Source organism: Triturus cristatus, chromosome 8 (genome assembly GCF_964204655.1).
Source record: "Triturus cristatus chromosome 8, aTriCri1.1, whole genome shotgun sequence".
NCBI lineage: Eukaryota > Metazoa > Chordata > Amphibia > Caudata > Salamandridae > Triturus > Triturus cristatus.
The window spans coordinates 774,039,892-774,066,880 of record NC_140591.1 but is presented as its reverse complement, the minus strand read 5'-3'; the positions used below and the strand labels follow the sequence as shown (position 1 = coordinate 774,066,880).

Here is a 26,989-nt window from a genome sequence, read left to right as displayed (position 1 = left end):
TGTCCGATTCAGATTTCACATTCTGGATTTAAATACCTAGGTATCCACGTGTCCCTGGATCCGGCGGTCCGTTATGCTCTGAATCTGCTGCCCCCGCTCCAGCGGCTGAGGGCCGATGTTGCTCGTTGGCGGAAGCTCCCGCTATCGCCGCTTGGCCGGGCAGCCTTATTCAAAATGATGTCTCTTCCACGCTTTTTGTATGCATTGCAGAATACGCTGGACGTGGTGCCCGCCCGATATTTTAGTGAGGTAGAGAGCCTACAGAGGCAACTAGTTTGGGATGGGAGACCGCGAATTGCTCTCGCTAAATTGACCCTTCCGTGGTATGACGGTGGCATAGCTCTTCCTGATATTAGAAGGTATTATTGGGCGTCCCAGTTGGTGGCGGTGAACCATGGGACATATGGCCCGGCGGTGAATCCCGCGTACGAGATGGATAAGCTACTGTTGCCGGGCAGAGATTTCAATAGGGCGCTTTATTCTACGAAGGGAGGCACTAAATTGACAGGTCCTACGAAAAATGCAGTACGTGCCTGGCATTGCGCCACCGCTGCTACGGGATGGACGGGCCGTCTGTCTCGTGCGACTCCACTGTATGCGTCTGATGCGTTGGGTGGTTTATGGCGTACTAAGGGCTTTGAGAAGTGGGATTTGATTGGAATTAGTCGTGTGGGGGATCTCTGGACGAAGGGTGCTTTTAAAACGTTTGAAGCTCTTCAGACGGAATATAAGCTGAGCGACAGGGAGTTCTTTCGCTATGCGCAGATGCGCCATGCGCTACTTTCCGCTTTCCCGAATCCTGCAGATATCCCTGAAGCCTCCTCGTTGGAAGATCGTTTACTTGATGGTTACCTGCCGGATAGTACTATTTCCCTGATCTACAAAAAACTGATCAATACTCGAGCGGACCTCCTCACACATTTGCGAGAGGTCTGGGTCGCCGATGGCCTCACCAAGGGAGGTTGCCATACCGGCTCGCCTTCGATTTGTGCAGTTAAAGATATTACATAGGGTCTATGTCACCGGTCCCCGCTTGCTTCACATGGGTTACACAAGTGATGGTTTATGTCGGCGTGGTTGTGGCCTGCTTGGTACTTTTCTTCATATTCTGTGGGAGTGTCCGAAGGTGCTACGTTTCTGGACTGGTGTGCATGCAGTGATGGAGGAGGTTACGGGTGTGACTCTGCTCCCTCAGGCTCGGCGATGTGTGTTGAATGTGTGGGAACCGACTGACTGCGATGTGGCACAAGAACGCTGGGTGACTTTGGGCAACATGATCGCCAAAAGAGACATTGCACAGCTCTGGGGTTCCGGTAGGCCTCCCACAGTTACGAAGTGGAAAGAGAATATGGATTGGTGCATGTTCCGAGAGAAGACGGTTTACGTGGCCAGAGGCAAACCTAAGAAATGGAGTAAGATGTGGGGTCCCTGGAATTCCTACCGTGGGGATATATGCACCCCCCCCTTGGTGGTCACATCAGACGTAACGATGTCCCCTTGACTTTGATGTTCCTGGTCTTTTTCCCCTTTCGTTTTACAGGATTGATGACCGATCTTTTCCCTGCCCCCCCCCGCCCTTCTTAACGCGAGTAACTGTGTAATGGGCTGCATTGTCGCTGTTGTCCCCCGCTCATGAGAGAGCAAGTCCCTGCTAATGGAGTTCTTCTGCCTGGTCTAAGTTTCCTTTTGTTGTTTTTATTTATAAAACAGTTAATAAGAAACCTTTCTGTAGCGCTGGGTTCAGTTGTGGGCGGCTGCAGCCGTTACGCGTGCGGTTCGCTCCTGCTTTCATGGTTGCTGTATTATTGTTTTCCTCCCCTTTTTCTCCGTTAGCGGCCGGCCCAGGCGGTTGTAGGCCCATGACTGTGAATATTTGGGGGCAGATTTATGTTGCACTTGCGGCACTTTTGCGCCGCCGTTGCGTCACTTTTGTGACGCAGCAGCGGCGCAAATCCTGCGCCATGGTGCGGGGCATTTACAAACGTGACGCATCTCCCAGATGCGTCACGTTGTAAAGCCCTGCGCCACATGTAGGCGTTCCAGGGCAGGTGGGGGCGTTCCGGCGCAGGAACGCCTCCTAAAAGTGGCTGAGTGAAATCTACAAGATTTCACTCAGTCACTTTTAGGCCCATGCTGCGTCAAAACCCTGCGCCTGCTTGAAGCAGGCGTAAGGATTGATGCAGCATTGTACAGATAGGGCCCCCCAGATCATTGCTGGAGCTGCGTCGCGCTTGCGACGCAACTCCAGCAATGCGCCACTTTTCAGCACAGATGCGTCACGCATCTGTGCCGTTTTTGCCCCATGGTGCGCCGCATTATAAATGCGGCGCATCCATGGTGGCGCAGCTGTGGCGCATAATAACTGGCGCATCCCTGCTGATATGCAGGGATGCGCCAGTCGTCATAAATCTGCCCCTCGATGTGTAAATAAAGGTTTAAAAAAAAACAAAAAAACATAGACATACAAAAAAGAATAATAATAAGCTAAAATATCTAATACAATACGTACAATATCATTTTCATATTCATTTCAATAGAAAAGAAAATAGTCATATTCTTATAAAACTAAAAGAGGGGGGGAGGGAAACATCTAATAACAAATTATTGTTTAAGCTATAAATAGAGCTACTATGACATATCGATTAATATAAGAACCGTAAAAAGTGGTACAAGACATAAATATACCGTTAAGATGCAAAATAAATATCAACAGGAATCCAAAAAGAGTGATAGGAAATAGAATTATGATTAACCCCAGACAAAGATAACTGAGCACCTCTTCTTGTAAAGATAACCCATGACCACCAAGCATGAACTGATAACTTAGAAACATCTTTCCAACAAAAGGTAATAGATTTTAACGCAGCAGAAATCAAAAAATCAAAAAGCCTACATTCAAGATTACTTAGAGTTTGTGATAATGTAACTGATTTGCATATTAACATTTTATATGATAAGTACATGCTTTGTTTTGATTCTGGACTGGTGCTATAGAAGTTGGTACTGTAGAAGTTGACAAGCCTGCAAATTAACATAGAAAGCTGAAGGGCAATAGGTCTTGCTTGTCAGTAAGAGGCACATTACACACACGGGCGGTGCTTGCAATCTTCACAATTGCACCTGTAGCAGGCCCCACCAATTGTATCTGTGCCACCTCTGCCCCCCACTACAATTCCGCTGTGGAGCCCCCATTCAATTGTTTAACTTTTGAACCCAGGTGTGAAGTTCCCCAGCCAATAACTCGGTGTTACAGAAGAACTGCGCCCTGCACAATTTGGGAGTAAGTATGCTAAACATGTCAGCAGCTAAATAATGGCATACATGTACACCTTTAAGACTAACTCCCTCTTAAATCGATTAGAAATTTCTGTTTGTGTGTGTGTGTGAGAGAGAGAGAGAATATGGGCATGTCTTCAATTGATTTTTTTCACTATGATATTTTTTCGTTTATTACCGCAGCTTATTTCCAGCCTCTGTAGAATTAGTGATGTCACAAGTGTGGAGAGGCCCTTGGTGATTAGCAGCCTGGCAAAGGGCTTTCTGAAACTGGAACTGATAAATAGTCCTTGTGTAGTATCTGCAAAGAGAACAAGAGTACCGGGTACATGTTACTGAAACAGTTTTCAAATTCTTACTTCATTGCATTTAAAATGTATTCATGTAAACACATCACACAGTATTGCAACAAATATTGCATTGTCAACAATGTAAACTGCATCCCAAACAGCTGACAGAAAATGACTAGAATGCCAAGCCAGATTGGACACTACTGTGTGAACATGCACATTACATTTTTTTCAAGCGGGCAGATGTTACCAGGGCTAAAATGGCTGACAGGCCACATAAAGAAATGTGAATAGTGTGTCTCGAGTGCTGCCTTGTGACAGTTGCAGATTTATGAGCCTACAGATATCCTTCACTGTTCATGACGTCCTACCAAAAGCATTTCTTCTTACACTAATCAGAAGCGTTTTCTTTTTTTCTTTTTCTGTATTAAATTCTGGTGGTCACCCTTAGTCCGTATACCAACAGTTTAATCTTGGTAGGCTTGTAACAGTTTTTTAATGGCTTGCATTGGTAGCTCTCAATTTAAATGACTATACAGCAGTGCTTAATTTGTAACAAAAAATAAGTGCCAGGGCACTCATCAGGAGGCCACTGCAGCTTGCATCTCACACTGCTCCTGCCATTCTTCCAATTATAGTAACAACAGAACTACCAACAATCACACTCCTGAGGGGGGCGTGTTCTGCAGCCCATGATGGCGGTCGCATAGGCGACAAGCTCCGGGCCGGGGCATACGATCCGTAAAGATATCCGGACAACCCTACCTGATCCAGCCGCAAGCGGACTACGGCAGGCGTGCTGTACCGGCTGGGAAGCTCCGACGAAGTTTTCCGGCAGTTAAGCTCCCTGGGGAGCGCCATCTGTGCTGGAGCGGATCCGGGGCCTAGCCTGGGCCTGGACGGACGGCTGGGCGCCGGACTTGCCTGGAGCCAGACGGGGCACTGGAGACTGGGTTCGGCGCGGGGCGTCCACGCGAGACCCCCGGCGCTGGGCCTGAGCGCGAACGTCATCGTGGACTTCTCCCGAGTGGAGTGCTGCCCGGATAGGCCAGCGCGGAGACAACTCTGTCCGTGATCGTCCGGGGGCTAGCTCTGCAGGCCCGACAGGAGTTCTGGAAGGGCTGGACTGGAGCGCCGATCTCCCTGGAGGGGCCGGGACTGACGAAGAGGGAACATTGAAGGTAGGGCTTGGCGCGGAGAGGCTGGGGTGAGGAGGAGCTCTTCGGGGCCCCCCCTGCACGTGGGACTGACTGCTCGAAGATATACAGGGGGCGCTTCTTGACTGTGTCTGTCCGAGGGAGTGCGGCGGAGGGCTGCATTGGTGGGCCCCCCCCCGCAATGTGAAGCGGTGCCAGTCCGGTCGACGGAGTACGATAGTGCCGGGCTGGGGACGGGCCGTGATCTGGTGAAGCGCCATAGACCCCCTTTGACTGCGGGGGAGCCCGGCCTGTCCCGGTAGAGTCTGCGGGGTGGAGGTTCTGGGAGAAGCATAGAAACTCGAGTGCACTGGAGACTGGGGCATAAGGCCTTCATCGCTGGCTGGGAGAGGGCTGTATTGCACTGTGCAACCCGGATGCTGTGGGAGAGCCCTGAACTTTCCGCGAAGGCCATTGCAGTTGCTATAGGGCTGAGATGTTCACGGCGCCCCACTAAACGGCTAATATACGACTGTCATAGTAGAGGCGCAGGGGTGGTCCCCGGATTTGACTTGGGGGGCTCCCTGTAGTTGTCTTGGAAAGCGGCTCTGAAGAGGCTGCATACACGCTTGGAGTATTGTGTCACCGGCCGAACGGAGGTCACCGCATTGCCGCGGCCACTGGATAACTGGCACTGGGCCCCACTCTATTGCAGGCCATGGGGAAGGGAAGGCCCAGGATGCCGCCGCAGACAGAGGGGGCGGGGACCCCTTCTCCAGCATCAGGACATTCGTCGGCCCAGCCTCGCCGGGCGGATGGGGTGGCGGAGACCGACGCGCCAGGGGATAAGCTAGACATGATACTGCGGGAGATCCGTGATTCCCGCGCAGTGTTAGAAGCCCAGCTGGGCATCGTCTCAGTGGAGCTCAACCTGCTGAAAGACGACCACAAGAAACTGGCGGAGAGAGCCCATACGACAGACCAGAAGGTGGATAACATGGTACCCTGGGTGCAGGCCCATGATGAGCAGATCCAGCAAATGCGCCAGCAGATTGACTCTCGCCAGGCGCGGGCTGATGATGCAGAAGGCCGTGCGTGCCGGAATAACCTCCGCATAGTGGGAATGCCGGAAGGGACGGAAGGATCGGCGCCCACGGAATACATAGAGGAGTGGTTAAAGTCGACTGTGGCCCCTACTGGTCTATCTCCTCACTTCACAGTTGAGAGGGCGCACCGAGTCCCTGCGAGGCGCCCAGTGCCGGGAGCAAACCCCCGCCCTATCCTGGCCAGGATTTTAAATTATAGGGATCAAGACCATCTGTTGCAGGCAGCACGGAATCAGGGTCCTCTGTTAATCGCTAGTACCAGGGTGTCAATATTCCCGGACTATACTTTGGCAGTACAACGTAAAAGGTTTTCCTTCATGGATGTGAAAGCACGGGCACGAGCGGCGGGCCTCTCATTCGCTTTGTTGTTTCCTGCAAAACTAAAAATCCTATATGAACAGCGGTCCCTGTTTTTTGATACCCCTGACAGTGCTTGGGAGTGGCTAGACAAAAAATTCCCCCGAAGTACATCCTATGAGACGTATGGACTCTTCCTTGCCAACGATACAGGGTCCCCCTCGTAGACGGAAGAAAGGCCTCCTTACACAGAGTTCGGTCTTGGCCACCCTGGACCGCCAGCAGGTGATGAGGGCAGGCGGGGGCCACTACGGGCTGCCTCCACTTTGCGTGCCTCTCGCCCAGACATCAGCCCTAGCCAATCTGAAGGTGTACCCACGGACACTGACTCTGAGGGCAGCATTGCATTGTTTCCCTCGGCTGATTCGCGGCTTAGTAATGATCCTCTAGCCTCAGCGGACTAATAGTTGCTAGTCCAGGAGCTCATGAAATATGCATTGCCTATTGTTGTTGTCCTGCCTGGACTAGCGAGTCATAGCACAATACACGCGCCTAGCCGGTTAAATAGATTGTTATAAGAATATATGCACCGGTAAGACAGGAGGGAATAGATGAATATGTCCCTGGCCCGGGCCCCGTACTGGGCTCTCACGTGTGTGACACGACAGTTACTGCAGTTAGCGACCCTCCCCCCTAAGGCAGTTGCATTGGTTAGATGAGTGGAATGCTTGCATGGCTCACATAGTTTGGTCGAACGAGGTTTGTACATTGAACCCAGTATTGGGAGTTAGTTAAATTAGTTCTATGTATGCCGCATAATCTGATGTTACCGGGGATGGGGGTGGGGTTGGGTGGGCTGAGGTGGGATCCGGGAGGGACTTCCTCATTTGTTTGTATTTGATGATGTCTGCTACTAATACTTACACTATGGTTTCGTGGAATGTGCGGGGCATGGGTTCTATCTCTAACCGACATAGAATAGCTGCGCAACTACATCGATGTAAAGCCCAAATAATCTGCTTTCAAGAGACACACTTGCTACCCACTGAAACCGCGAAACTACAAAGGAGATGGCGTGGACAGTTGTACGCAACGGCATAATCCGCCTTCACCCGAGGGGCAGCCATTTGGATCAGGGCAGGTATCCCCTTCTCTCTCACTGAATGTAGAACTGATGACCAGAGCAGGTTTGTCCTCTTATTGGGTACATTAGACGGGCGGCAGGTAGTGCTGGGCTCTCTGTACGCCCCAAATACAGATCAAGAACAGTTCTTAGCGCGGGTATCCCGGGCGGTTGCGGGGTGGTCCCATGTCCCGTGGCTGCTGGGCGGTGATTTCAATGCAGTATTTGACATCAGCTTGGACCGCTCACACCCTCCGTTGCTCAACACGGCAGCCAGGACACAGGCGGCAGCCCTCACCCGCTGGGCACAGGGTTGGGGTTTAATAGATATCTGGAGGGCCCTACATGTGAATATGAGGGAATATTCCTTTTATTCCTACCCCCATAAGCTACATACACGGTTGGATCATTTTCTTTGTTCTCCTGAGCTTTCCGCAGCGGTACTGCATTGTGAGTTTAGGGGTAAGACAATATCTGATCATAATCCTATTGAGATGCGATTATCCTGGGGCCCTTTCCTGACTCCCATCCCTGCATGGAGGATGCAGCCGCTACAGCTCGAAGATCAGGTCTATCGGGCGGCACTGTCTACAGCTGTGGACACATTTCTTGCGGAAAATGAAGGCTCAGCCTCGTCTAGAGCAATTGAATGGGAGGCCTTCAAGGTGACGATCCGTGGGGTCGCCATGGGAGCATTGGCGGGATCCCAGAGGGAGGCGATTAGGGACCTTACTGATATTGAAGGGAAGCTGCAGGCCCTGGAAGTTGAGGCCCAGAGAGAAGTAACCGGTGCGGAACAATTACAGTCTGCTAGGATTAAATACGCAGAGTTGTTGGAGCGCTTACGTCTGTTGGATTTTGCTGCTTATACCCAACGTACGCACTCTACGGCAGATAGGGCAGGCACCCTCTTGGCTCGGATGATCCAACGGACATTGAGTCCTACCCCGGTCCTGGCAGTGTACACCATTAATAATATTTTGGTTACGTCACAGAGGGACATTAATCTGGCATTTCAGGAACACTATGCCCGCTTATATACGGCCCCATACATGGATGATCTAGCACCCATGCACGCTTTTCTGGCGGAGGTTCAGCTTCCTAAGATCTCTGATGCAATGGCTGAAGAGATGGCTGCTCCATCACCACCCCTTTTTGTACCGGGGAAAACAGGACGGCAATAAAAGCATTGGCCCGGAGTAAGGCGCCGGGTTCGGATGGCCTCCCAGTGGAGTTTTACTCCACTTTTGCGGATAAACTGGTCCCGAGATTGTTACAACTTTATACTACTTCTCTGGAAAATGGCCTTCTGCCACACACTACCAAGGAGGCGATCCTCACATCCTTACTGAAACCGGACATGGTAGTGACTGATCTTCTGTCTTATAGACCCCTCTCTATTCTGAATACTGATTATAAGGTACTCAGTAAGGTGCTGGCAGCGCGGCTACTGCCCTGTCTGCCCCACTTAATTCATGCGGACCAATGTGGATTTATACCCCACCGCAGCACCTCTTTGAATATTCGCCGGCTGCATGCTCTGATGCGCGCGGTGTCGACCTCTTGTCCGCTTGTTGGCTGCTTGTCCTTAGATGTGCGTCAAGCGTTCGATACCCTAAATTGGGACTATATGCTGGCGGCATTAGCTAAATTTGGCCTGCCCCAGTCCTATTGTGCATGGATTAAACTGTTTTACAATGGGCCCACAGCGCGTGCCAAGACGGGTAGGGCCATCTCTCCTTTGTACTTGATATCCCGGGGTACTCGTCAGGGTTGCCCCTTATCCCCAATGTTATTTGTTTTGGCCCTGGAGCCGTTAGCACAACATCTACGTCGGATTATGGCCCCGCTCGGCATTCCACTCCGTGGGGAGATACATTCGATATCGCTTTATGCCGATGATATGCTGTTATATTTCCACGACCTAGAAGCCGATAAACACCCAGTAGCTGCTGCTTTTGCTAGGTTCGGGGAGATATCGGGCCTGGTTCTTAATCCTACAAAATCTGTGGCCTTTGCCTTTTACAATGCTCCAGTGGCCCCTACCCTACAATTCGGGGACCTGCATTTTGCAGTTGAGCCTGTTACTTTCAAATACTTAGGAATTCATATTTACAGATCAGATGCGGATACAATAGATGGTAATGTAGTTCGTACCATCAACTTGTTGCGCTCCCAGATTGCTTTCTGGACTTCATTGCCATTGACGATAGCGGGCTGCGTGGCAGTATCAAAAATGGTCATGCTGCCCCGCCTCCTCTATTACTTTGTGAATATACCAGTTGTACTGCCGGCTTGGATTTTTAAATTGCTTGACACATTATTAATATCATTAGTATGGGGGACGGGCAGACGTCGAATGGCGCTGGCTAAACTGTAGCTACCTACCACTCTAGGTGGCATGGGGGTACCAGATTTTAGGTCTTATTGTATAGCGGGGCAGCTGCAATGGCTGGCGTATTGGTTGGCAGGTAAGAACCTATTCGAAATCGGCTACACCCCAGAACTGTTACGAAGAGGGACACTCCAGTCGCAATTATGCCCTGGGGCACAGAAATTGCGCGATCCTCCTTATTTGTGAAGGGTAGCGTTCCAGTATTGGAAGCGGGCAGGGAGGATGGCGGGGTTACCGTCTCCTTATGCCCCAAATGTCCCACTTTGCGGGCTACCGACTAGGAGAGGGGTACTGACTCAGAACCAATTGCGGGGATGGACTCGAGAGGGGGTGGAGTCAGTCGGGGATTTCTTTCTTGATGGCCAACTGATGCAACATGAGGAGTTCGTGCATACTAATTCGGTGCCTGACACCTTATTTCTTACACATGCGTCCATAGTACACTACATTATAAAATTACATAAATAATAACCGTCTGGCTTTTAGGAAAGCTTTGAAAACCCACCTGTTTGCAAAAACGTGCTAGTCTCACCCTGCGGCCCGCCACAGTGATCAATTAAAGCGCTGCGAGGCCTCCGGGTAGTCTATGCGCTATATAAATATAATTTTTCATTTCATTTAATTTCATTTCATTTCATTTCATTCGAACGTATTGGTTTGCAGATCGCGCGGAGCCCCCAACTTTCCAATTACTGAGGTCCTTACACATTATGGGCCATGGTCGATACTTAGTGTGCTGGCTCTATCGCGGCCTGAGAGAGCATTTGTCGGTTTCATTGAGGCATAGTAGGCAGAAATGGGACCTGGTCTTGGGGCAGAATTTAGACGATAGGGATTGGACTCAAATGCTAGAACATCCCCGAAGAGTCTCTCGGAACTGTCGCTTAAAAACGATCCAGTTGTTTATTCTTCATACAGCATACCTTGCCCCAGCAACAATACGTAGGATGTACCCCACGGCATCTGCGGCATGTCCGCGATGTCAAGCGCCAGACGCTGATTTTATGCACATGATGTGGTATTGTTCAAAGCTGCGGGGGTTTTGGGCAGGGGTGACGCAGGAGCTTGCGGTGGTGACGGGGCGCACCCCTTGGGACACCATTGAGGCCTGCCTTTTGGGGCTATTTCCCCTCCCCAAAAAGGCAAAACTGCAGCGTAGATTCGCAGGGCTGGTTCTGATATTGGCGAAACGCATGATTACGAAGCGCTGGAAGGCAGCTCGGGCACCGAGAATTGAAGCCTGGCGTGAGGAGGTGGGCAGTGGCAGAACGGGAGGCTTTATACCAGGAGGAGTATAGGGGCCTGAGAAAACGACCGATATCACTGGACTGGGCTCAACTGATGGAACAGTTCAAGGCGATAGAAGCCTTAGATCCTGAAGTATCACAAAATAGCATGTGAGTAAGTGGGGTGGATGCATAAAAGCAGGTGGATGCACGGCGATCGAAGCACTGAGTAGGTACCGTTATTGTAGGCCCCTCTCTCTGTCAGAGATCTTTACCATCTCCTGTGCACACGGTCCCCCCCTGTGTTCCTTCCAGTGCTGGCCCCCCCCTATTATTATTATCATCCCTCTCCCCTCCTCTGTCTCCTCTCCCTGTGTCCTTCCCTCCCTCCCTGTTCCCCCCCCTTTCCCCCCTCTGCCCCGGTCTTCCCCCCCCCCTCCCTCCCCCCTCGGTACAGACCCCTAGTTGGGGGTATTTGAGCTGGGTGAGCACCTGCCGCAGGTACATCGGCGGGGGTGGTTCGGCCAAGCAGCGGCACCTAGGTTCTTTGTTTGTTTGGGTATGTTGGGAGGAGGGTGGTAGAGGGAAGGGGTTGAAATGAGTATTCTATTGATCTGCACTTAGCAGGAATGGTACAAGCTGCAGGGGGTAATGATTTGGTTGCCTCCCTCGTTTATAATTATTGCCATCACTGGAACTGTTGAAGCCCACAGATGGGGAAGCTGGACATTATGAATCCAATATCAGATCACTGACTTTTTAGAAATGTGTCCAGTATGATACATTAGTGCAAAGATGTAAGTGTAATCTTCATATGATGCTCAATAAAAATATTTTCAAAAAAAAAAAAAAACAATCACACTCCTACAAGTGTGAAAATTCTGACTAATACAGGCCCCCAAGCTATTAGAATGGCTTGAGTGGCAGGTACTAGTTGTTTTAATGTATATTGGAGAAATAATTAATGGTTGTTGCTGTCAGTCATCTCTAAATTATCCAGACAGAGCCACTTTGTGGAAGACTGTCACAAGCGCTGGTGTTGAAAATCAAGTGGCGGTGACGGGCACAGGAATCCACTGGCTCAAATTAAGCACTGCTATACAGAGTACGATTCACAAAGGTATTTGCTTCTATGTTCTTAGCTGCGTGAGAACGTTGATTTCCCAGTAAAAATCATGATTTATGTAAGTGAAACGTAAGTTTAAATGCTTAAATGGATTTGCTCATACATAGTAGGACAAAAATAGTGTAATATTGTATGTGAGTAAATTTGCTCTCTAGTGTACATTGTCGGATTCTCAGGGCGGGGATTCCTGTGTAAATTGGTGAAAACCATCACAGATTTTGTCTTGTGAAGGACAGCTGTAAAACCATAGACATGATGGAATTAAGGATGAAACCTCCCCAAAATTGGTGGAGGTTAATGGGGATGTGTTTCTTCATGAGGGAAAATATTTTCCCTATGAAGCAAAAAAGTAATTGCACAAGGGTGACACATTTGTACATATGCAAATGTACATCTGCTACATTTAAATAAATGAAAACACCTTTGAAAGGGAGTAATCTAGAATTCATAAAAGAATTCTAGTACTACGAAACTGCAACTGTTACTAATAGAAAAAGTTAGGGAATCCTTGTGAGTTCCACAAAATTGGGAAACTGACTCCAAATTTAGATGCAAGTTTGAAGGAATCAAGTTCTAACATTTTTTGAATGAACAATTCAAAGGCACAAATCATCTCAAAACATGAAGGCAGTGAGTTCACCTAGGACAGAAGGTTGTTTTTTGGTGTATTGTATGTGAAATTTGGATAAAAGGGCTTTATTGGGATGAATAAGTCCCTCACATCATAGCAGACTTAATCCCTGCCCGAGTGCCCAAACTGCAGTGAAAACTGGAATTTGGTAATGATTTCTTGTCATAAACGAACATGGATCATGTGTATACGCCATGACCTAGGCCTGTGTCATGGATTGCAGTCTGGTTAGACAGGGAGGGGCACACCACACGCTGCCCTCATAATGATGGAGGGCTAGCATCCTCACTGGGAGCTGAGTAGCATGAGTGTGGTGGTGGCAGCATAAAGTTTTATAGTGAGTGTTCAAGTATTATGGCCAGGTCTTCTGACCTATGTCATGGGAGTCAAACATACTGGCCCACTCATAGATGTTCGACTGCTGAGCTCTCAGGTCAACCTTGGTGTACAGTTGGGAAGATATGGGGACAGCACGTGCATTTGTGAGTTCGTCGCACTGGCATGTGTGTGAGCCAATGAACGCTACTGTACATTAGGACAACAAGTACATGTGTGAGTGCACAGCAACACTATATGGAGAGAGTGCGTGCGGGCCCTTGAGTGGTACAACACATGGAGGGCTGCACACATGTTTGCAAGGGTACAGTGCTGAGGGCCTGTTGTTTCCTTCTTGGGAGCCCCAGGGCCTACTAGAGGAACATGTGGAGGTAGAGGAGCCCCCATACATATTTGTGGATTGCAACATTCCTAAGAGCTGGGTGGGACACACACGCGCCACAGGAAGGTAGAGTCAGACTCTTTAGTACACCTTAGCCAGACTCTTTGATTCTGAATGTGGTCACTGGTAAAAGGGGCCTAAACACATCTCAGGAAGGAGATGGGGTTGTTAAGAGAGTCATAAAAAGTAGGGCTAGGGCCCTTAGCAATCTTTTGATACACATATCACTGAGGCCAACATCCAGGTGTGATCCTCAAGTCACTCCTACGGCCTATGCGTGGGGCTGACAAGTATTGAGACACTACTGTAGAAATTGACGGCTCTCTGGAGGAAGTGCACACAGAGGAGTGGGCACTTCAAAGTACCCAGAACACAAACTTCAAAGGCAGAGTCACTAAATCACATTTTTGTATGGAAATGGATCATGAAAAAGGGAGCTTGAAAATCTTAAATTGTCAAACTGAAACTGTACATCAGCATGAAGAAGCTCAGCACGAGTTTAGCTGGTTGTGACCAGGACTTGGGTCTGGGGGTCTGCCAGTATCCTATGATGGGTGAGGGGATATCACTCAGGAGAATGAAGATCACTTGCCTGGAGCCTGGAGGACTAGCATCTGCCTATCAGACCAGAGGACCTTGGGAGAGGAATGAGACTGCCTGGAGGGAGCGATGTTCAGTGGGGCCCCTATCGAGTGGATCCTGGGAGCGGAGGGAGAGAATACTTCCAATCGGGACATATGCCAGTGTGCGTGGCTTGAGATCCCTCTATGCCAAGTAGGGGCTACGGTTAATCTTAAGGGCTGTTGCCTTGGTGTGGTGCTGTGGTGAAGATAGGGTCATTTACCTGTGCAGTATTTTGAGTCAAAGAGGGATGCCACCTTAAGTGTGTGGCTCATGACCCCCGTGTGCCAAGTGGTGGGTGCAGTGAATCTTAAGGGCTGCTGCCCTGGTGCAGCGCTGTGGTTAAGATAGGGCCGTAACCCTCTCTTCACCACATTGTGCCTAGCTGTGACCCAAAGGGACATTGCCTTGACTGTGTAGAGCGTGACCTTCGTATTACAGGTGGGGGTCTGGAGGAAGCAGAGGGCCTTTGCACGTGAACAGTGTGCAGTTGTAAGCTCAAAGCTGCTACTTTGTCCTCAGAACTCGAGTAGTAACCCCAGGTCTTCCATTGGGGACAGATTGTACTTAAAGCAACAACAGAGGAGCACTGTGGAGTTCCAGATCCCGGTGCCTACTGTGATGAGACTACTGCTCATTGCTGGCACCAGCTGAAGTTGACTGTGACCCAGGACTAATGAATGCCGAGGGCCTCTATCTCTACTTCAGCAGAGGACTACACCTTGATTTGCAGAGCGAATGTGGAGGAATCTGCTGTGACTGAAGCACCAAAGGCGCTGGGATGCTTTTGACATTGATAAGTCATAGTGGGACTTCTAAGACTAATATTTTCTAGTAGGGACTACCCTGGATGTTGCCACAAGTAAATGGGGAATGACCCCAGGCCATAGCTAATAGAGTGAGATGTTGGTGCCCATACCGACAGTGCTAGAATACCGACCTTATGAAGAGTGTGTTAATATTTAGTGTGGACTGTATTCCACTATGTGTGTGTGCGCATCAATGCTACTTTTTATGAAAGTGAGTATTTGGCTGGACATTCATTTATTGAGGTCGTTGAATGTACTTTGAGTTGTGTTCCAGGGTTTTCACTACACCTAGTTCCTCCTCGAGAAGCCTTGGACTGCCCGACTTGTGCTACTACTGGGAGTCAAGTGTGGAAGAAGTACTTAGTCCAGTCAGTGGCAGCCGGCACAGGTAAATACCGGTAGGGCGGGATGGGGGAGGGGCGGGGTGGGAGCGGGGGGAAGTCGACAGACGACGGAATAGGTATAATTAAATAATAACACCTATTCCGTCGTCTGCCGGCTCCCCCCTGCCGCCCCCTGCCCCACTGCCCCATTGTCTTTACCTGTGCTGGCTGCCGCTGGGTCCAGTTGCTCAGAGTCCGTAGTAGGCTGGGCCCAAGACATCAAGAGTAAAAGGCCTCAACCACCATGGTTGGGCCAAGTCGGTCCTGCTTACCCCTTGGCCCTCTGAATGGGGTTCTGACAGGCTCTGTGTAGAATGCAAATTTAAAGAACACACAAATTAAACACAAATGAACATGCTGTAGCTTCGGGTGTTCAGCAGAGAGATTTCTTAAAAAACACATTGGCCCTCATTCCCGAAAAAGCAGAAAGTCTGTAGAGGCGGGATTTCAACCTGGCAATGAATGCAGGTGTTTGACTTTTTGTCATTCAAAAAAAGCTTTCCAGATTTCTCCAAGAAATCACAGTCACAAGTTCCCAAGCATACTCCTGGAAAACGTTTGTGAATTCCATTTTCACATGTGAGCATATTTCATATGTGTGCATGAGAATCATTGGCAGCACAAGTCAAATGCACTCACTACCTTATTCTTTTTTTGACAAGAAAAAATATTTTTCCTTAGAAAAATTCCCTCCTACTGCACCCCACTAATTTTGGGGGTGAACCCCTTACAAGTCCCAACCAGGAGAGGGATATCCTGCCCTTGACATAAGTGGATCTGAAGAGTTGTTTAAGGGTGGGAAGATGCCAGACGCCAATTTGTGAAAAAACAGAAATGTTTAAATGTAAGGGTTTTCCCAAAGTCATCCCTATCGTGTATTTTCAACCACAATTCATGGATATTGACATATAAGGAGTTTACTGTCAACAAAACTATTTATGAGTGCATAACGACCATTCTAAATTAAGAGTGGGGGCGTGGCCAAGATGGCGGAGTGAGCGGATGTGTTTTGCTCGCGCTCCGTCCCTGCCGGGTGTAACACATTTCCATAGCACCCGTGGCCCCATAATTCGCCACCGGGCACCTACCCCAGCCAAGGTGCGCCGCCGCTGCCTCTGTGCCCAGTCGGGGGAGGTCCATCTGCACTCCGGAGTGAGGAGCCACACGCTCCAGTCCCTCCCGTGGGCCAGTGACGCTGCGCGGCCTGGAGAGGGAGACCCTTCGCGGCTGGTTTGGATCCCCGCCCGGCTCTGCCGGTGTCTGGGACATAGAATTCAACCGCACCAACAGGGTATCCCCACGCTGAAGACTGTGGGGCTGGAGCTACGAGATCCGTGGGCCCGGTAGTGGTGGAGAGGGCCCGGGTCACCTATTCTGTGCCACAGGGATGTGGCCGAGCCCGCCCAGAGGAAGCGACGACAGCTCCCTTGCCCCGCGGGCTATCTTTTCTGTTTGGAGCCCCGACGCGTGGGGCGGCTGATTCCCGTGCCGCGGATTGGGGCTGTGAGCCCCGCTGGGCCCCCATGTATCGAATCCGGGCCTGGAAGTAGTGGAGTAGGCCCAGGCCCGGGTCGTTCAAGCATCGCCATAAGGGTGTGGCCTGCCAGCTCTGAAGACATGGTGAGAGCTCCCTTGGCCTGTAGTTTACCTGTGGGGGTGGGGGCCGTGCAGCGGGGTTCAGCTGGCTGTCTCGTTCCTGATCGGGGTCTGTGGGCCACTGAGCCCCCGGCTATCAACTCCGGGCCTGGAAGTGGAGGAGAAGGCCCGGGCCACCTGAACTTCGCCATTAGTGTGCACTGGACCCGCCCAGAAGACGCAGCGAGAGCTCCCTAGGATTGCAGACTGCCTTTGTTTACTACGGCTGCGCTGCTGTGGTCTGCCATCTGCATTGGCATCGAGTGGGACTGTAGGCGCTGCCGAGCCCCTTGCTATTGACCGCAGCCCCCCCACCCCAAGGCTGATGTCACTTGCCGGCCCCCTGAGTGGTGGCTGAGGGAGTCATGTCTGAGGCGGTCAGGAGTGCACAGTGAGCGGCTGCACTGCCAAGGTCTATTCTCTGCGTGCACAAAACAGAGGTGAGCGCTTCCACCAAAGGGGCCCTGTGCAGGAGTGCTTTCACTGGAACTAGGGGCCCTTGGTCATTGATTAAGCAGCTTGAGCAGCCCCCTAATCCATGCACACAGACTGAAGCACTCTCGCTTCCGTAGCACTTGAGGGTAGCCTGAAGAAGGTGGTACCGTCCTCGAGAGATGTCACCCACTTACCTTCAGCTGAGACTCACCAGTGGTGAACCCACTTGGCAAGCTAGGAAGGGCCGCAGTTGGGCTGCGTAATGCATCTGGCCCTACAACACTTAAGCAATTCCTAGCAGGCCGTGCAGGCCCGAAGCTTCCCCTACCTCGAGAAGAGACAGGTTTGCACTGCTCTTCCCCCCCCCCATTGGGTCGCACTGTGAGCCCTAGGGGCTCTGCTGACCCACTATCAATAAAGCAGCTACTTTAAATGCAAAGGGACCATTCCTCGGCCAAATCATGGCGACGGGCAAAAATAAGAAGGAACGATCAGTGCAAGATCTCCTTTTGAAGTCCACTGGGGATTTGCAAAGCATTGGACAGGCGGCTGCTGGAGATGGTGCTGAAGGGGCGGTTGTCTGAGAGTTCCTGGAGCCCCTATTTGCCTCGCAACACAAAACATTCTGGATATTAAAACGGGCCTGCACGCGGACCTGAGGGAGGTGCGGAGGGACATCGATGCTGTGGGCGAGAGTCGCGGCTCTGGAGGATTTCACGACGGCTAGAGACAAAGAAATTGTCGCGCTTCAGCAAGAGGTCATCGATTGCAGGACCAACAATGAGATCTTCAGGCGCACTCGGAAGACGTGGAGAACAGGTCAAGACGGAACAATGTCTGCGCCCGCGCAGTCCCTACAAGCGCAGAAGTTAAGATCTAGAGGGATACATCCAGGCGCTATTCCGAGAGGTTCTGAATTCTCTGACGGAGTTCACAGTTAAAATAGACTGCTGTCACCGAGTGGGGCCCCCTTGACAACCCAATTGTCCTCCGGCGGATATCCTAGTTTGTGAGAATGACTTTAAAGTGAAGGAGCAGATTCTTAAGGCAGCCCACTCCAACCAAACACTGCAATTTCGAGATCATATGCCACAGCTCTTCCAAGATTTGGCTGCCAGCACTCTTCAAAAGAGGAGAGACTTCCGACCTGTGACCAACCATCTGAGATCGGCTGGTATAGCTTACACTTGGGGCCACCCATCCCGCATAATTTTTCGTTATGATGGGAAACTTCACCAGCATCGCTCTTTGGCAGAGACCCGAAAACTGTTAATCCTAGATCTTGATAACTTGCCCTCCCAGTCTTCAGCTACAAGGTTGGGGGCTTCAGCAACAAACCAGCGGGGTCCACGTTCCGGATCAAGGTTGTACCGACTAAGCCCCCACCCTGCAACAATGGTCAAAGAATGATCGGCTGTGCTTCGGGTACTCACTGTCACAGAAGGAGACTCTCTGGACTCTAATAATTGGGGTACTGTTGGTTGGGTTCACTGCTTAATTTAATATGGCCTGGGGGACGGGCAGGTTTTTTCTTTTGAGGGGAGCTGTCCCTTGCTCTTTTGGCTGCCCCCATATGTTTTGGCCCCCCTTCGGGATAGACACAACATACTTAATATTCTTGTTTGATTGTAGATTATTGTTTTGTTTGATTTGTTTTTGGGTGGGTAGGGATCCCTCTGCGGTGAGCCTCTCATAACGCTCCCTCCAGGAATGGTTCATTAGGGTGTTTTTGAATGTTCAGCACTTTCCTTGGCCAGCTAAGTTCCAGTGGTTCTATAGCCTAGTGTACATAGAGTCGCTGTCCCCCTTGGGCATAGAATAAAATAGTTAGTCTCAATGTCCGTGGTCTTAACAATCCTGTTAAGTGGAAGGGGATACTCTCCCTACTTAAACAACCGGGGGGATATCTGCCTGCTTCAGGGGACTCATTTACTCTCTAAGGACACACATAGGATGCAAGCTAGAGAATCTCCCTGTCAGTATTGGTCCCCAGGGAAAGGTAAGAAGGGTGGTGTCGCCATTTTGTTTTCCAAGCACTTTAGGGGGACAATACTGGGCTCTGTGGCGGAGATTAAGGGGCATCTGTTAGCTTTGAGGGTACGGATAGGCACCTTTCACTACACAGTAGCTTTAATCTATTGCCCTAATGAGCACCAGGAAGAGTTTTTGATTGAAGCCATGGCTAAAGTACTTCATACACCTGATCCTGCAGTAGTGCTGGGCGAAGATTTAAATTTGGTGATGGACTCGGGACGGACCGCTCTGGCTTGAGGACCGGGAGTGTGGGGGCTTTATCTCTGTCAGGTAGGGAGTGGCTGGAGGGATGTGGGCTTAAAGATGGCTGGCGAGGAATGCACCTTAGTGACTGGGATTACACATATTATTCTGCAGCTCACAAATCCTACGACTGCTTGGACCACTTTCCTGTCATTTCTTCTGTTTTGGAACTTATTCAGGCCTCTTCTATTGAATCCCGATCACTTTCAGATCATGCACACATTCCTCTGACTATTTGGACGTCCTCCCTTGCCCCTTTCCCACCACAATGGCACTTGAGGGACTCTTTGCTGTCGTCTCTGACAGTTGTTAATGCAATAAGAATTACATTGATGGACTATATCACACTTAGTGATGACGGTTCCACTGCACTATCCTCAGTTTGGGAGGCATTTAAATTGGTTGCTCGCGGGGCCTTAATCGCTGATGCTGCACATGAAAACAAAACTCGAAGGGATAATAGGGGAGCAGGAATCGAAAGTGAAGGAACAGGAGGTAATTCACAAATGCTCCGGAGCCCCCCGGATTTGGAGGCAGCACGAGAAGAAACGGCTCCACCTCCGGCGATTAGATGTGGACAGAGCTGAACACGCTGTGGTGGGATTGAAGCACAGTATTTCATTGAGACGAATAGAGGGGGTCAATGCTAGCACATTTTCTGTGCAGCAAACAACATGTGCAAGCAATAAAATCAGTGCAGTGAGTCCAGGGGTTGGCGGTTTCTGAGGATTCTGAAACTGCGGAAGCCTTACAGGCCTTTTACTCAGAACTATACTCTGCTGAGTGCCTACTCCCCTCGGATCCATACGCCTATGTTAACGGGGCATCAGTTACCCCTCTACCGCCTACCGAGGCTAAAAATCTCGACGCTTCCCTGCGTGCTGAGGAAGTAATAGCTGCTATTGCCCGATTGAAGCCCCTGAAGGCTCCAGGTCCCGATGGGTTTAGCACGGTCTTTTATAAGACTATTTGCGCTGAATTGGCTCCACTGCTCACCAGTTTGTTCAACTCATTCGCAGACATCGGTACACTTACTGAATTGATGCTCCAAGCCTCGGTTATCGTAATTCCTAAGTCCGGTAAGGATCCCACGTACTGCAGTTCATACCGTCCGATCTCTTTGTTAAATGTTGACGCAAAGTTATTTTCTGGTATCCTTGTGTTAGAAATGGGATTTCTGGTTGGCTATGGCATGCGCCTAAGCCAGGCAGAAACCACCACTCTAGTCAGGGCAAGGGAGTTACATACTTAAGATAACCCCTGCTCACTCCCTTGTTAGCTTGGCATGAGCAGTCAGGCTTATCCCCAGAGGCAATGTGTAAAGTGTTTGCACAACACACTCACACAGCAGCGACACACTAGGCACACCACAAAAGAAACTCCACACAAGGTCATATAAAAATAGCCTTTGTATTACTCATAAACACATTAGATCATAATCCCAAATATACACTGTGTCACTTGGCACTAGGTATTACTTTACGGGGGATTATATACATTCATTACAGGGCCAATCCGCCCACTGTCATAACCATTACACAAGTAGTGAAACAACCAGTAACTACTGGTGAGGGTACACTTATCACAAATGCATTAGACATAAAATATCATTGGCAGTGCATCAGACCCATAACACATTCTACCCCTCCTAGGCATAATCATAACTGCACCTAGTGCAAAGCATTGGGCAGGTATATCATCACATGACACCGTATAGCATGGGTACTCACAAACTTTCTCTCGGGCCAAATTTACAGTCTGGTTTGTGGCCGAGGGCCGCACCGGTGGGGGCGGGGTCAGTGGGGGAGGAGGGCGGGGCTGGAGCAAAACAAACTGTGACCATGAGGTTGAACACAGGCCCCTGCAATGGACGCCTTCGTCCACTGAGCTACCAGACCCGGCATACACACATATATCTCTCTATCGCTATCTCTCTCTCTCTCCCCCTCTCTATCTCTCCCTCCCTCTCTCTCTCTCTCTCTCTCTCTCTCTCTCTCTCTGTCTCCCTCCCTCTCTATATCTCTTTCTTTCTCCCTCGCTTTCCCTCTCTTTCCCTCTCTCTCCCTCTCTTTCCCTCTCTGTCTCCCTCTGTCTCCCTCTCTCTCTGTCTCCCTCCCTCTCTCTATCTCTGTCTCCCTCTCTCTGTCTCCCTCCCTCTCTCTATCTCTGTCTCCCTCCCTCTCTTACCCTCTGTCTCTCTCCCTCCCTCTGTCTCCCTCCCTCTCTCTCCCTCTGTCTCCCACCCTGTCTCCCTCTGTCTCCCTCTGTCTGTCTCACTCTCTCTGTCTCCCTCTGTCTGTCTCCCTTTCCCGTCCTCTGTCTCCACATCTCTTTCTTTCTCCCTCGCTTTCCCTCTCTTTCCCTCTCTCTCCCTCTCTCTCCCTCTCTGTCTCCCTCTGTCTCTCTCTCTCTCTGTCTCCCTCCCTCTCTCTATCTCTGTCTCCCTCTCTCTGTCTCCCTCCACCCCTCTCTATCTCTGTCTCCCTCCCTCTCTTACCCTCTGTCTCTCTCCCTCCCTCTGTCTCCTTCCCTCTCTCTCCCTCTGTCTCCCACCCTCTGTCGCCCTCTGTCTCCCTCTGTCTGTCTACCTCTGTCTGTCTCCCTCTGTCTGTCTCCCTTTCCCGTCCTCTGTCTCCACCTGACTACCTCCCTCTGTCTCCCTCTGCCGCCCTTTGTCTCCCTCTCTCTGTCTCCCTCTCTCTGTCTCCCTCTCTCTGTCTCCCTCCCTCTCCCTCCCTCTGTCACCCTCTGTCACCCTCCCTCTGTCTCCCTCCCTCTCCCTCCCTCTCTCTCCCTCAGTCTCCCTCTCCCTCTCCGTCTCCCTCTCCATCTCTCTGTCTCTGTCTGTCTCTGCCTCTATCTGTCTGTCCCTGTCTCTATATGTCTCTGTCTGTCCCTGTCTCTGTCTCCCTCCCTCTGTCTCCCACTCTGTCTCTCTGTCTCTGACTCTATCTGCCCCTGTCCCTGTCTCTGCCTCTATCTGTCTCTGTCTGTCCCTGTCTGTCTGTCTCTGCCTCTATCTGTCTCTGCCTCTATCTGTCCCTTCCTCTATTTCTGTCTCTCGCTCTCTGTCTCTATCACTGTCTGTCTCTTTCTGTCTCTACCTCTATCTGTCTTTGCCTCGATCTGTCTCAGCCAGTCTGTCCCTGTCTCTGCCTCTATCTAGCTCTGTCTGCCCCTGCCTCTATTTGTCTCTGCCTCTATCTGTCTCTGCCTCTATCAGTCTCTGTCTCTGCCTCTATCTGTCTCTGTCTATCTGCCAGTCTAGCCCTGTCTCTCTCTGTCTCTGTCTATCTATGTCTGTCTCTGTCTATTTCTGTCTCTGTGCCTTGGGCAGTGCACACGTACTGTGTCTACATGTCCCCGTCAACAGCCCAGCGACAGCCCAGCGACAGCCCCCCCACTCCACCTCGTTTTCTCTCTGAATTTTCTGCTTTGCGGGGTTTGTGTCCCACCACTGGGCCTGGGGTTACATCTGTTGCTCGCTTTAATTCTGACTCTCACCCCCGAGCTGTCAGATCGAAGCCCCCCTTTGGCGCCAGTCACCCGTCCGTGTAAGTATGCATGCATCAATTATATATAGCGCCAACCTGACGGCGAGCATTTGTGTGCTGTGCTGCGAGTGTGGAGACCAGGTCTGAGCTCTGTGTCCTTGGCTCAACTCTCTGAATATAGGCTGGTGGGAAACATCACATCACAGGCTCTCACTACCTACTGCCCTCTGTCACCCTCAGTCACCCCAACGGCTCTCACTCCCTGCAACCCTCTGTCAGCTCACCAGCTCTCACTCTCTGCTGTCCTCTGTCACATCACCCGGATCTCAGTCCCTGCTGCCCTCTGTCACCTCACCCGGCTCTCACCCCCTGCTGCCCTCTGCCACCTCACCCAGCTCTTACTCCCTGCTGCCTTCTGTCACCAAACCCGGCTCTCACTCCCTGCTGCCCTCTGTCACCCTCTGTCACCTCACCCCATGTGTGTGGCAGCCCGGGTTGAGACAGCTTCCCGGGCACACACACAGCTGCACCAGAGTACTTCACAGGTCTTTAAAAGACCATTTACTTGTTAATGAGGCTTTGTTGTATTTCACCTCTTCTTAGCGCCCCTGCATCTCCACTCACACTATCGCTGGAATCGCCCGGCCCCCATAGAGCAGAGTTTCTTGGAGTCCGCGCTGCTGCAACCAGCGTTGTTTGCTGACACTCTTTAAAAAAAACAAAAAAACACAGGTACGATGTCTGCAAGGTCCGCGGGCCGCCAAGGAAGGCTTGCCGGGCAGTACTATGAGTACCCGTGCCGTATAGCATACTATGCCAATACATCTGGGTGCCAATGAACCATCACTGCACATTATCAGTAGGTCCCATCATTACTGTAACTGCACCTAGAGCAAAGCATTAGGCATGAATCCTAATTATCAGCATAGCACATTATCAGTAGCAATAGTGTACCCAAAGTACCCACTTCCAAAGGCTCACATTAGGCAAAACCTACGGTAGGGCACAGGTACCCACATTGCATACATACCTCAGCAGTGCACCAGAGTACCCACTAGTAGCATGCACATACTACCAACTCAGCCTAAAAAGCATTACACATGAATGCAGGGTGCCTAAGCACCTACCCTGAGCATAATCAACAATACACCTTTGTCCCACCCTTACAAGGCGTACACATTACTATGTGCCGATCTGGCAGCTGTCCTCCCTGTCCTGTGAGGCAGCTTCCAAAGTACTGTGCGAGGGCCTGTCCTAGGCTGGCCCCGAAGTGCCTTTGTCCCAAAGGGAGGGCTTTCCCTGCTGTGGGTCCCTTCAAAGGGCTTCCTTTAGCCCCCCTTAGCTGCATATCCAACCGAACAATGGCCCTAACAGGCCCATACTACAGTGGTTGGGGGCGAGGGTGCAACGCACCCATTGTTTTCCTTTAGAGAAAAATAAAATGCTCCCCGACGTTGCAGCTGCCCACAATCCGGCGACACAGCTGTGACACAATTAGGCACCTACAGTGTATCTCGCAGGCCCCACTAACCGACTTACATGGATGCGGGTTCCCAGGGGCCCAAAAGGTTCTTGTGCTGGCACGTCTTGTCATCGGATCCCAGCAGGGATCCTTCTCTTCTCCACGCGGGCCTCCGTCGACAAGGGGGCCCCACTCACAATCAGGCGTAGATCCTGTCTGGTTTTCTCGCACGGGGGAGGCCCCGTCCACTGTCAGGCTGGCTTTGCCTGACTTCCAGAGGTTCAGTGTCCCGCTTCCCGACCGGGCCTTTCTTCCAATGCAGGCTCCTCCCGGACTGTGGGACTTGGAGGCAACTCCTCTGGACACAGCAAAGCGGGGTAGGCTCCCCCCTGAAGGTAGGCTTCTGCAGCATCTCCCCTAACTTCTGGGCCGTGGCTCCCTTTCACTGCCGGGCCCCCTCCCACAATGATGATGGCATTGCAAGGCAACGCAGAGGACTTTCCGGCATGGCAATTCTTGCTCTCTCTGTCGTTGAACAGTCCGCGGCTGTGTGACAGAGCCACAATATAAAAAGAAAACAATGGTGGTAGGGGGACCAGAGAGGGAGAGCGCATCTGTGGCAGTAGCTATCACAAATCAACTGCCACACTGGAGAAAGGCAGCCTACGTGCTGCACGGCAACCCGCAGCACCCTCCGTACTCCAGGGCAGAGTGCCAGAACCTCCAGCACTCACCCAGCGCTGCTTTGCAGAGATAGGAGGGCAACAACAGTGCTAAACCTGCACTGGTACGTCCCAGCCAGGGCAAACTAGCAAGCCCAAAGTCCAGGGGGGCAGAACTGGGCAAAGGCAGGCCAGCACGTAGGGACACATAAGAAACAGCAGCTGGGCCCCACGGCGGTTCCTCCACACACCCAGCAGTCCTTCAGCACCAAACAGGTCCAACAGCAGCCCATTTCCATGGGGTCACAGCCCCAATACTTATACTCCAAATGTCTTTGTTCTCTGCACCAGGTCCAAACCAGTTCAGGGGGCACTCACACCTTTCTCTAAAGGTGCACCACCACCTACTTTGTCAGGGTAGGTTCTGGCCCCAGACACACCACAGGGGGGCGGAGCCAGCATTGTGGAAGGCAGGCACAGTCCCATTCAGTCCCAGGTGCTACTCCTCCCACCACTCCAAATGCAGATTGGCCTATTGAGCCTACTGCTGACTCACCCAGCCTCTGCCACTCCAGAGCCTGACATGCAATACACATCAGGCAGGCACAAAGACACATAGCACACAGAAATGCCCACTTCTAAAAGTGGCATTTCTAAAATAGTGATAATAAATCTGCAAGCAACATTGTGCAGCATTTATTACCACTATTCCAAACATACCAAACTTGACCACTCTACTTCTCTCAGATCAGGAATTACCACTGAAGCACATATCAGGGAATCCCCAATGCATTCCTATGAGAGGACAGCCTCACAGTTGTGAGAAACCAAAATGCCTGTCACTACCAGGACATGTCACACAATTAAGGCACATCTCCTACCTTTTACCTACAATGCACCCTGCCAATAGGGCTAGCTAGGGCCTACCTTAGTCGTGACTGATATGTAGTAAAAGGGGAGTGACAGACGTGGCACCCATTTTATGTGCCACGTCACAGCGGCAGTAAACTGTGTGCGCTGGCCCTGCAATGGTAGAGGCCTGAGACAGGTTTGAAAGGCTACTTTGGTGGATGGAGCAATCAGCGCTGCAAGCCCACCAGTAGCATTTAACTTCCTGGCCCTGGGTATCTGGGATACCGCTTTACAAGGGACTACCAGGTAAATTAAATTAGCCAAACAGGTGTAGACCAATCTTACCACATTTTACAATAAAGAGCACATGCACGTTACACTGGACGGCAGTGATAAAGTGCCCAGAGTCCTAAAACCACCAATACCAGGTAGGAAAAAATATCCGGAGGAAGGCAAAAAGTTCAGGGATGACCCTGCAAAAAGGGCCAAGTACAACACCTTGCCCAGCGTTTGAACCCCCTGCTGCCTGGCCTAGTAGACCCAGACCAGGCTGACTTTATCCCTGGTTGACAGTGTGGGGACAACACTAAGAGGATCTGCCATTTAATTGATAAGGTACAGCAGTCCCGAGAGGAGACCTTGTTATTAGCGGTCGATGCTGAAAAGGCCTTTGACCGGGTACACTGGCCTTACTTGTTCGCTACCTTAGAACGCTTTGTGTTGGGCAAACGTTTCCGCAATTGGATAGCGAGCATATATAGCTCCCCTGGTGCCTCGGTCAAGGTGAATAAAATATGATTGGAGGGTTTTGCAGTCAGGAGGGGGACAAGACAAGGCTGTCCCCTCTCACCTTTGCTTTTTGCTCTCTACATGGAGCCTTTTGCACAGAAACTTCGAGACAACCCCAACACGCAGGGCATTCCATTTGGAGCTGACCGACATTTGATCAGCCTATATGCCGACGACGTTATATTTTCCATCGCTTATCGCCTGACTTCTCTTCCAGCTATAGTCGCGGACTTGCAAGCCTTTGGT

At 50.9% G+C, this 26,989-nt stretch overlaps 1 protein-coding gene across 4 annotated transcripts in view; it reads right to left on the bottom strand.

Annotated features, from left to right (window-relative positions):
* ACE2 (angiotensin converting enzyme 2) overlaps positions 1 to 26,989 on the bottom strand; it is a 507,698-nt gene that overhangs the window by 181,943 nt on the left and 298,766 nt on the right. For all 4 annotated transcript variants that reach the window (XR_014967783.1, XR_014967782.1, XR_014967784.1 and 1 more), the window contains exon 12: positions 3,455 to 3,577. Coding sequence is in view for 1 of the 4 variants with exons in the window: in XM_085622215.1 (XP_085478341.1) it covers positions 3,455 to 3,577 (123 nt within the window). In the remaining 3 variants the exon portion in view is untranslated. The remainder of the gene's footprint in view (positions 1 to 3,454; positions 3,578 to 26,989) is intronic.